The sequence below is a fragment of the Oncorhynchus clarkii genome, chromosome 1 (assembly GCF_045791955.1).
Source record: "Oncorhynchus clarkii lewisi isolate Uvic-CL-2024 chromosome 1, UVic_Ocla_1.0, whole genome shotgun sequence".
NCBI lineage: Eukaryota > Metazoa > Chordata > Actinopteri > Salmoniformes > Salmonidae > Oncorhynchus > Oncorhynchus clarkii.
The window spans coordinates 77,346,590-77,358,557 of NC_092147.1; the positions used below are offsets into that span (position 1 = coordinate 77,346,590).

The following is an 11,968-nucleotide window of genomic DNA, read 5'->3' on the forward strand; positions in this document are numbered from 1 at the left end:
CAGTATATTGCCATTTTATAGAAAATACTGGGTAGTGAACGGTGTGTCAGGGAAGCGACTTAAAAGGCACACACCCTTATGGAATGCACCAATAGGGTTAACCCCATTGCTGTGATGCCTGTTGACAGGATGCGTAGGGTGTTTGTATTTCACACCAGTGACCCGGGTTTGCTTCCCTCCGTCGCCATTCGCTACAATGGTGTCAGAAGTGGGATGGCGGCTGTGAGGAACGCACGGTCTGGACGTGTCAGGGGTCTGAGTAGTCAAAGCACAGGAACTTGCCTTCCCGTTCACACTTGAGACCCAGGTTCGCTTCCCTGCCCCACCGTTCACTACAGTATCTACAAAATGGTCTCGGCACTTTTATCTCAATGAGGGATATTACATCATGACTAATCTTACATGCAATATTAACATACATTGCTGTGAAAAAGTATTTGCCATCATTCTAATTTTCTCTACTTTTGGATATTTTGATACTAAATATTATCAGTTCCTGGAATGGTCTGATCAAAGTCGAGACCTAATCCCAATTGAGATGTTGTGGCAGGACTTGAAATGAGCAGCCCACAAATGTTGCTGAGTTTAAGCAGTTCTGCATGCAAGAGTGGACCAGAATTCCTCCACAGCGATGTTAGAGACTGATCAACAACTACAGGAAGCATTTGGTTGCAGTTATTGCAGTTAAAGTTGGCACGGCCAGTTATTGAGTGTAAGGGAGCAATTACTTTTCACACAGTGGAATTGGGTGTTGCATTACATTGTTAATTAAATAAATAAAATAAGTATACATTTTTGGGGTTATTTGTAAACTCAGGTTCCCTTTATCTAATATTAGGTTGAAGATCTGATTATATTTACGTCATTTAGCAGACGCTCCTATCCAGAGCGACTGCATTTTCATACTGGTCCCCCGTGGGAATCGAACCCACAACCCTGGTGTTGCAATAACATTCTGTATCAAAAATATGCAAAAATGGAGAATCAGAAATTGTGCAAATACTTTTTCACAGCACTGATTTCTATCTCTGTCGATTCTGTCTTTTCCTACCTGTGTAGGTGAGGTACACTACATTAACATGACAGCCCTGACCAAAGGCTTTCTGCACTCTTCTTTCTGGGTGGTGGACAGGCAGCACATCTACATCGGCAGCGCCACCATGGACTGGCGATCACTGTCCACGGTATCTTAGTAGATTCACTCCATTATATTACCTACCTGTGTATATTTCTTTCTTTTTTTACCCCTTTTTCTCCCCAATTTTGTGGTATCCAATTGGTAGTTACAGTCTTGTCTCATCGCTGCAACTCCCGGACGGACTCGAGTGAGGCGACAGTCGAGAGCCGTGCGTCCTCTGAAACCCAACCAAGCCACACTGCTTCTTGACACAAGGCCTACTTAACCAGGAAGCTAGCCGCACCAATGTGTTGGAGGAAACCCCATACACCCGGCGACCGTGCCAGTGTGCACTGTGCCCGGCCCGCCACAGGAGTCGATGGTGTGCGATGGGACAAGGACATCCCTGCTGGCCAAACCCTCCCCTAACCCGGATGATGCTGGGCCAATTGTGCACCACCCCTTGGGTGTGCGACAGCGCCTGGACTCAAACCCAGAATCTCTAGTGGCACAGCTAGCACTGCAATGCAGTGCCTCAGACCACTGCACCACTCGGGAGGCCACCTGTGTATATTTCTGTAACATTTATTCTCCATTCAATGAGACCAGTCCACCTATGAGTGCTCCTCATACTGACTAATATGTTCCATACCTTGATTACGTAAACACTTTAACCAACCTACTGTGTACACAAAACCTGTTTTCATTTTGAGGTCTGATATTGCAGGCACTTTGAGGGTACTGTGTACAACCATCAGCTCTGGGGATTTTTGTCCAATGACTCTGCAATCAATATTTATTCAAACACTGCTAGTTACACTAGGAGAACAGCATCCATTAATTGGCTTAGGTTGCACAAACATCCTGAATATAAAAGAGATGCAACTTTTTATAGTTGGCAGAAAACGTCACCGTTTTCACGTGCGTACGAGAAAGGACAATACTGAATTAATTGAGTGAGGACAAAAAGGGAACGTGGTGCTGCTCAAAGCTGAAAAAGTACAAAAGGTTGATTTAAAGTGTGACCCCATTCGCTGTACCTAGCCCGTCTATCTTTATCACTTCACTGAAATAAACATTTGCTTGAGAAGTGCATCACTTGAAACCCTGCTGTGAGAAGGGATGGAAGAGGCTTGGTGATTTGAAGGGCCTGGAGGACTACCTGCCTCGTCCAGGGCCAGAGGAGGGCAGAAGACGATGGGGAGGATTCAGGGCTGGAAGGGAGAGGAGCACTGGGCTGTGGAGAGGAAACAAAAAAGAGGACAGGAGGGAGAAGGGGAAATTGAAGTGTGGGGAGTAGGAGATGGGAGGAGAGGGAATGGAAAAGGGGGAATGGAAGGAGAGGAGGGGGAGGCAGGATGAGAAGAGATGTGTGAAGTAAGGATTTGGTATAGGTGGAGTCCCTGGGGGCACATGCTAACACCGTACAACATCTGTGCTGTTGCTTTGTTGTCTCTCAGATGAAAGAACTGGGCATCATCGTCTACAACTGTAGTTGCCTGGCACTGGACCTGCACAGGGTATTCAACCTCTACTGGCAGCTGCAGTATAAGGACTTTATACCGTCCATGTGGTCCAAAAGGCTGAGCGCCCTGTGGAACAAAGATGAGAACCTTCCACTTCTCTTCAACAACACCAAGGCTGAAGTCTTTGTCTCTGTGAGTGGCAACTAATCGTTCTCTCACATGGCTTCATGCATAAAGACAGCAGTTTGTCTGGACGATGTGACCTTTTAACAAGGGCCTTGAAATTATTTTTTAGCATTCTGTATCAGTAGTAATTTGTATAATTCTGAAACAAGCTCATTTTATACTAAATTAATGAATAGTTTACAGAGATTATGAATTCTTTGGGGGTTTTCTTGCTAGCAATAATAAATTGCCAATATTTATGCATACTATTTGAAGACTTTTCTTGGTTAAAGCCTTTACATTAGTCCTGATATATAAATGATGTAAACATTTGCAATGTCCTCCCACAGTAAGAACTTTGACGAGAGGTGACAGTTGGGTGAAAAAAGCTGTGTCTTATACAGCTCGATATGACTAATCAGCTGGTGTTTTAAGTACGCTAACGGGATGAAAAATTGCATTGCTTCCAACAGAAAACATACATTCTGCTGGTTGTAAATTAGGCCAGTCAATGAACATTTCTGAAAAACAGAGGGAACGTTAATCATCAGAAGTATTGATAGCATGGAACTGTGATCTGTCATTTTTCTCATCACACACATCCTATGGGTGACAGGGCTTTAGGCTGCGCGGCTCCGTGGCTGAGGAACACACTTCCAGACACTATTAGGGCTGCAGAGTCTCTGGCCTCCTTTAAGGCACAGCTCAAGACCGTGCTGTTCAGAAAAGCTTTCAAGGACCTCTGTTAATTCTGTTCTCATGTCCTCCAGACCTGTATATAGCTTAAATTGTTGTCTGTGTTCTATGGTCTGTGTTTTTTTGTTTTGTTTTTATTTTATTGCACCTTGGGTGTGAGAAAAGAGCTTTACCAATTAAATTAATATTATTATTATATATCAAGCAATAAAGAACAGAGACAGGATCAGTTAGAGACAAGTAGAGAGAAGGTAACGATGCTGTTGGAATACTAATGGACAAAGATATGTTCCAAGAGGTAGTGGTGGTGGTGGTGATGATGATGACGACGATTTGATAACAATAATGAGGACGACAACAATGACAATGATTCATTGCATCTGTAAAGCCTTGGCATTGAAATGGAGGGCCTCCGTTCTCTACTCTCCAATGATTTAACAGTCTTATCTTGTGGCAGAGCTCTCCAGATGTCTTCTGCCCTAAAGACAGGACCAGAGACCTTGATGCCATATCCTATGTGATCCAAAAGGCCAAGAGGTTCATCTACATATCCATTACAGACTATCTGCCTCTCACTAACAGGAATGCTCAAAGGTGAGCAATTTGTTGATACTGACAGCACCTGATCACCTTATTGTTGACACTGACAGCACCTGATCACCTTATTGTTGACACTGACAGCACCTGATCACCTTATTGTTGATACTGACAGCACCTAATCACCTTATTGTTAGTGTTGTATTGTTCGCCCATTTATACAATACAATGACAACTGATAGAATGAAACCGATAGGATGTAACTGTGTATAATGACCTGTAATTACCAAACAGTTAGTGTGTAACTCTTTGCTACCTTGGCAGATACTGGTCACGTATAGACGGGATGCTTCGGGAGGCCTTGATCCTGAGGAACATCGAAGTGCGTCTGCTAGTAAGCTGCTGGGAGCAGACGCATCCCCTGACCTTTAACTTTGTGTGGTCCCTGAAGACCCTGTGCATGGAGCTGGCCAACTGTTCAATGGAGGCTGTGAGTGTGGACACCACATGCCTACATCCTCATTACCTGGATACAAACTGATGTTATACAGAATCATCATCGCTACTTTACCAGGCTCATTATACCTACAGTGAGCTACAAAAGTATTGGGACAATTATACATTTTTATTTTATTTGTTTAATCTATACTCCACCACTTTGGATTTGAATGATACAATGACTGAGGTTAAAGTGCATACTATCAGCTTTAATTAGAAGGCATTTTCATCCATATCAGGTGAACCGTTTAGAAATTACAGGACTTTTTGTACATAGTCCCCCCAAATTCACTTACAGTGCCTTGTGAAAGTATTCGGCCCCCTTGAACTTTGCGACCTTTTGCCACATTTCAGGCTTCAAACATAAAGATATAAAACTGTATTTTTTTGTGAAGAATCAACAACAAGTGGGACACAATCATGAAGTGGAACGACATTTATTGGATATTTCAAACTTTTTTAACAAATCAAAAACTGAAAAATTGGGCGTGCAAAATTATTCAGCCCCCTTAATTTAATACTTTGTAGCGCCTCCTTTTGCTGCGATTACAGCTGTAAGTCGCTTGGGGTATGTCTATCAGTTTTGCACATCGAGAGACTGACATTTTTTCCCATTCCTCCTTGCAAAACAGCTCGAGCTCAGTGAGGTTGGATGGAGAGCATTTGTGAACAGCAGTTTTCAGTTCTTTCCACAGATTCTCGAATTGGATTCAGGTCTGGACTTTGACTTGGCCATTCTAACACCTGGATATGTTTATTTTTGAACCATTCCATTGTAGATGTTGCTTTATGTTTTGGATCATTGTCTTGTTGGAAGACAAATCTCCGTCCCAGTCTCAGGTCTTTTGCAGACTCCATCAGGTTTTCTTCCAGAATGGTCCTGTATTTGGCTCCATCCATCTTCCCATCAATTTTAACCATCTTCCCTGTCCCTGTTGAAGAAAAGCAGGCCCAAACCATGATGCTGCCACCACCATGTTTGACAGTGGGGATGGTGTGTTCAGCTGTGTTGCTTTTACGCCAAACATAACGTTTTGCATTGTTGCCAAAAAGTTCAATTTTGGTTTCATCTGACCAGAGCACCTTCTTCCACATGTTTGGTGTGTCTCCCAGGTGGCTTGTGGCAAACTTTAAACAACACTTTTTATAGATATCTTTAAGAAATGGCTTTATTCTTGCCACTCTTCCATAAAGGCCAGATTTGTGCAATATACAACTGATTGTTGTCCTATGGACAGAGTCTCCCACCTCAACTGTAGATCTCTGCAGTTCATCCAGAGTGATCATGGGCCTCTTGGCTGCATCTCTGATCAGTCTTCTCCTTGTATGAGCTGAAAGTTTAGAGGGACGGCCAGGTCTTGGTAGATTTGCAGTGGTCTGATACTCCTTCCATTTCAATATTATCGCTTGCACAGTGCTCCTTGGGATGTTTAAAGCTTGGGAAATATTTTTGTATCCAAATCCGGCTTTAAACTTCTTCACAACAGTATCTCGGACCTGCCTGGTGTGTTCCTTGTTCTTCATGATGCTCTCTGCGCTTTTGACGGACCTCTGAGACTATCACAGTGCAGGTGCATTTATACGGAGACTTGATTACACACAGGTGGATTGTATTTATCATCATTAGTCATTTAGGTCAACATTGGATCTTTCAGAGATCCTCACTGAACTTCTGGAGAGAGTTTGCTGCACTGAAAGTTAAGGGGCTGAATAATTTTGCACGCCCAATTTTTCAGTTTTTGATTTGTTAAAAAAGTTTTAAATATCCAATAAATGTCGTTCCACTTCATGATTGTGTCCCACTTGTTGTTGATTCTTCACAAAAAAATACAGTTTTATATCTTTATGTTTGAAGCCTGAAATGTGGCAAAAGGTCGCAAAGTTCAAGGGTGCCGAATACTTTCGCAAGGCACTGTATGTGTATTAAAGTAGTCAAAAGTTTAGTATTTGGATTTGCAGTAGCAGCCATGAGCATGCTCAGGCTTCAAAAGAGGCTTGCCTCCAGCGTCCTGCGCTGTGGCAAGAAGAAGGTATGGCTGGACCCCAACGAGACCAATGAGATTGCTAACGTCAACTCCCGCCAGCAGATCCGTAAACTGGTAAAGGATGGTCTTATCATCCGCAAGCCTGTCACGGTGCACTCTCGCGCCCGCTGCCGCAAGAACACGCTGGCGCGTCGCAAGGGAAGGCACACAGGAATCGGTAAGAGAAAGGGTATAGCCAACGCCCGTATGCCAGAGAAGCTGTCTTGGATGCGTCGCATGAGAATCCTGCGTCGTCTTCTCCGTCGCTACAGGGAATCCCATAAGATTGACAGGCACATGTACCACAGTCTCTACCTTAAGGTGAAGGGTAATGTGTTCAAGAACAAGCGTATCCTCATGGAGCACATCCACAAGCTGAAGGCAGACAAGGCCCGCAAGAAGCTTCTGTGTGACCAGGCTGAGGCCCGTCATTCCAAGACAAAGGAGGCCCGCAAGCGCAGAGAGGAGCGCCTGGCAGCAAAGAAAGAGGAGATCATCAAGACCCTGTCAAAGGAGGAGGAGACCACCAAGAAGTAAACAGCTTCTTGTCCCTGGCATGCACCTCCTGCCCTTCCCTCTGTCAAGTGATGACAATAAAAAGTGTATGAAAGACAAACAAAAAAAACAAACAAAAAAAGTTTAGTATTTGGTACCATATTCCTAACTTGCAATGATTACATAAAGCTTGTGACTCTACAAAACTTGGAGGCATTTGCTGTTAGTTTTCGTTGTGTTAAAGATTATTTTGTGCCCAATAGAAATGAATGGTAAGTAATGTATTGTATCATTTTGGAGTCACTTTAATTGTAAATAAGAATATAATATGTTTCTAAACCAGGGGAGCATCTTTGGTTTTAGAAGTGGGAGGGACAAAAAAAAGTTACATCAAAATATATTTTATATTTGAGATTCTTTAAAGTGGCTACCCTTTGCCTTGATGACTGATTTGCACACTCTTGGCATTCTCTCAACCAGCTTCATGAGGTAGTACCCTGGAAGGCATTTCAATTAACAGGTGTGCCTTGTTAAAAGTTAATTTGTGGAAGGTAGGGGTGGTATACAGAAGATAGCCCTATTTGGTAAAAGACCAAAAGTCCATATTGTTATTTTATTGCTACTCTTTAATTATTTGTTACTTTGTTCTTTTTTTTTCTCTTCTTTTTTTCTTAAGAACTTGTAAGGAAGCATTTCACTGTACCTGTTGTATTCGGCACATGTGAGAAATAAAATGTGATTTGATATTATGGTAAGAACAGCTGAAATAAGCAATGATAAATTAAAGTGCATCATTGCTTTAAGATGTGAATGTCAGTCAGGGTGGAAAATGTCAAGAACTTTGAAAGTTTCTTCAAGTGCAGTCGCAAAAACCATCAAGCTCTCATGAGAACCGCCCCAGGAAAGGAAGACCCAGATTTACCTCTGCTGCAGAAGATAAGTTCATTAGAGTGACCAGCCTCAGAAATTGCAGCCCAAATGAATGCTTCAGAGAGTTCAAGTAAGAGACACATCTCAACATCAACTGTTCAGAGGAAACTGTGTGAATCAGGCCATCATTGCTGCAAAGAAACCACTAGTAAAGGACACCACTAAGAAGAGACTTGCTTGGGCGAAGAAACATGAGCAATGGACATTAGACCGGTGGGAATCTGTCCTTCGGTCTGATGAGTCCAACCGCCGTGTCTTTGTAAGACGCAGAGTAGGTGAACGGATGATCTCTGCATGTGTGGTTCCCACCGTGAAGCAGAGGTGTAATGGTGTGGGGGTGCTTTGCTGGTGACACTGATTTATTTCGAATTCAAGGCACACTTAACCAGCATTGGGACTATCATTTGGCTTTAAAAAAGGGCAATGACCCAACACACCTCCAGGCTGTGTAAGGGTTATTTGACCAAGAAGGAGAGTGATGGAGTGCTGCATCAGATGACCTGGCCTCCACAATCACCTGACCTCAACCCAATTGAGATGGTTTGGGATGAGTTGGACTGCAGAGGGAAGAAAAAGCAGCCAACAAGTGCTCAGCATATGTGGGAAGTCCTTCAAGACTGTTGGAAAAGCATTCCAGGTGAAGCTGGTTGAGAGAATGCCAAGAGTGTTTAAAGCTGTCATCAAGGTCAAAGGGTGGCTACTTTGAAGAATCTTAGATATATTTTGATTTGTTTAACACTTTTTTGGTTACTACATGATTCCATATGTGTTATTTCATAGTGTTGATGTCTTCACTATTATTCTACAATGTAGAAAATAGTCAAAATAAAATAAAAACCCTTGAATGAGTAGGTGTGTCCAAACTTTTCACTGGTACTGTATATTTTTTTTATCCTCTCGGATAAACACTCCAAACTGCTCAGAGGCGTCCGCATGGTCCTAAAGCACACCGTTGCCTGATTTGATTCAGAGGGGTTGGGTTAAATGCGGAAGATACATTTCAGTTGAAGGCATTCAGTTGTACAACTGACTAGGTATCCCCCCTTTCCTTTGTATCACATTTCAATGATAAAACTAGGTGGCACAAAAATGCAATTTCAGAATGTGGGGGGGACATGTTCCCCCCTGTCCCCAGTGAAAGTTGCGCCCCTGTTCTATAAATCGCTACATTAATATGGATGCTACCATGAATACCGATAGTCCTGTATTAATCATGAATAATTATAAGTGAGAAAGTTAGTCACACAAATATCATACCACCATGACATGCTAACCTCTCACCATTACGATATTTGTGAGTCTAACTTTCTCACTCATCATTATTCAGGACAATCCGTAATTATGGTAGCATCCACATTAATGTAGAAGTGTTCAAAAACATGTTCTATTCTTATTTACAATAAAAGTGACTCCAAAAAAACACTACATTATTTGACATTCCTTTCTATCGGCCACAAAATAATCAAAACGTGCTGTAGTACAGAGCCAAAACAAAAAATGTGTCACTATCCCAATACTTTTGCAGTGCACTGTATTTAATCATATCTACAGTAGGTCATGTAAAATGTATTCATCTCTACTGTACCTGCAAACCTACTGTACATCATGTAAAATGTATTCCTCTACTGTACATCATGTAAAATGTATTCCTCTACTGTACATCATGTAAAATGTATTCCTCTACTGTACATCATGTAAAATGTATTCCTCTACTGTACCTGCAAACCTACTGTACATCATGTACAATGTATTCATCTCTACTGTACATCATGTAAAATGTATTCCTCTACTGTACCTGCAAACCTACTGTAGGTCATGTAAAATGTATTCATCTCTACTATACCTGCAAACCTACTGTACATCATGTACAATGTATTCATCTCTACTGTACATCATGTAAAATGTATTCCTCTACTGTGCCTGCAAACCTACTGTACATGTAAAATGTATTCATCTCTACTGTACATCATGTAAAATGTTTTCATCTCTACTGTACCTGCAAACCTACTGTACATGTAAAATGTATTCCTCTACTGTACCTGCAAACCTACTGTACATGTAAAATGTATTAATCTCTACTGTACCTGCAAACCTACTGTACATCATGTAAAATGTATTCCTCTACTGTACCTGCAAACCTACTGTACATGTAAAATGTATTCACCTCTACTGTACATCATGTAAAATGTATTCCTCTACTGTACATCATGTAAAATGTATTCCTCTACTGTGCATCATGTAAAATGTATTCCTCTACTGTACATCATGTAAAATGTATTAATCTCTACTGTACCTGCAAACCTACTGTAGGTCATGTAAAATGTATTCCTCTACTGTGCCTGCAAACATACTGTACATGTAAAATGTATTCATCTCTACTGTACATCATGTAAAATGTATTCATCTACTGTACCTGCAAACCTACTGTACATGTAAAATGTATTCCTCTACTGTACATCATGTAAAATGTATTCCTCTACTGTACATCATGTAAAATGTATTCCTCTACTGTGCCTGCAAACCTACTGTACATGTAAAATGTATTCATCTCTACTGTACATCATGTAAAATGTATTCATCTCTACTGTACCTGCAAACCTACTGTAGGTCATGTAAAATGTATTCATTAATCACTACTGCTAAGCCAGTCCTTGTGTGTTTTGTGCAGAAGTTCTTCAGCCCCAGGGAACAGAGAGATGGCACGCTACAGGGAATCAACCATAACAGATTAATGGTGACAGACAGTGCTGTGTACATAGGTGAGTTCACTTGCATTCATTTCAGATGAGTAATAACTATTTTGCAAATTTTGTAAAAAAAAAAAAAAATTCAATTATTGGTCTAGCTACTGGTTGGTGGATTGATTAGTTTGCTTGTGAGGTGGGTTGAGTATTTGGCTAGTACCTTTGAATCTATATTTCTGATTAACGGTTTTGACGGGTGTCTGTTGTCCCACAGGGAACTTTGACTGGGTGGGGAATGAGTTTATGTTCAACGCTGGAGCAGGCTTGGTGATCAGTCAGGTGGAGGGGGTGAAAGAGAGGAACTCAACGTTGGTGGAACAGGTGAGGGCTACGTTCCAGCGGGACTGGTATTCACGCCACACCAAGAGCCTGCAGGCTAACAAGATCCCAGTCTGCAACAAGCACCAGCTCAACCAACTGGCACATCTCAAAATCGCTCAACCAACAGAGCGCAATGGGAGTAAGGAGAGTCCCAATGGCTCCCTGTGAATCCGAAGACGTGGTGCGTTACAAGACTGATTTATGCAGGCTTTAAGAGAAAAATAACAGTTTAATACTGAAATCGGACACTGTAGACGTAATATAGGACTTGGAGGGCATTTGTTCATCTATTGAACCTTCTGCTTATTTCATCCTGACTGTTTCTTACAGAAGACATTCATGGGAAGGGAACTGATCAAATAAATTGATTTTCTATTGAATGCTGAACCTCAGTAAATATAGTTCATCGTTAAATCCATTTTACCAATAATGACATCATTCATCACAACCCTTTAAAACCCTCTCTGGCCTAAGCAGGTTGGAGCTGCATGGACAGTAGTGTGGAGATATCCTATACAAATCTATACTCCAAAAGGTGTTTGTTTACCTGGTGTGTCTTCAATATTCATTTACAAAGTGCAGCATACCTCCAACCTCGACCAAATTAACTGGGGCCATCTGTTGGACCACAGCTGATCAAATGAAACTAATGGGGAAAATAGGAATGCCAGAAACCTCACCTGACTCCTAAGATAAATACATCTATTTGATGTTTATTGTTGCAGAGTAAAGACAATTATGCCCCATTGGCATTCATCTATTTTGGTATCATGTCTAAAATTCTGTTTTGGACTAAACCAGAATGTAAACTTACTGGGGTTGATCTCAGAATCTTGACTCAATTTCCAGCATCCAATTTTAAGTAAAAGTTGCAGTCTTCTATTCTGTATATTTTCTTTGTTGGAAACACTCAATAGGGTAGAATAGATATTTAACTTGTGATATAGCTTTAGGGCTGTTATGTTTTTAACATGA

General features: G+C 41.5%; 2 protein-coding genes across 2 annotated transcripts in view; both read left to right on the plus strand.

Moving 5' to 3' along the window:
* Window positions 1-11,260, plus strand: part of LOC139412642 (inactive phospholipase D5-like) — a 72,335-nt gene extending 61,075 nt beyond the window's left edge. The window contains exons 5-10 of the mRNA XM_071159323.1: window positions 1,060-1,184; window positions 2,578-2,775; window positions 3,902-4,038; window positions 4,306-4,471; window positions 10,597-10,687; window positions 10,887-11,260. Of these exons, the coding sequence (XP_071015424.1) occupies window positions 1,060-1,184; window positions 2,578-2,775; window positions 3,902-4,038; window positions 4,306-4,471; window positions 10,597-10,687; window positions 10,887-11,161 (992 nt within the window). The 3' untranslated portion in view covers window positions 11,162-11,260. The remainder of the gene's footprint in view (window positions 1-1,059; window positions 1,185-2,577; window positions 2,776-3,901; window positions 4,039-4,305; window positions 4,472-10,596; window positions 10,688-10,886) is intronic.
* LOC139412653 (large ribosomal subunit protein eL19-like) lies at window positions 6,438-7,140 on the plus strand. Its single transcript, XM_071159325.1, has one exon. It carries the CDS (start codon window positions 6,447-6,449, stop codon window positions 7,038-7,040), a length of 594 nt encoding a protein of 197 aa, XP_071015426.1. The 5' UTR covers window positions 6,438-6,446; the 3' UTR covers window positions 7,041-7,140.
* Window positions 11,261-11,968: the final 708 nt, after the last annotated feature.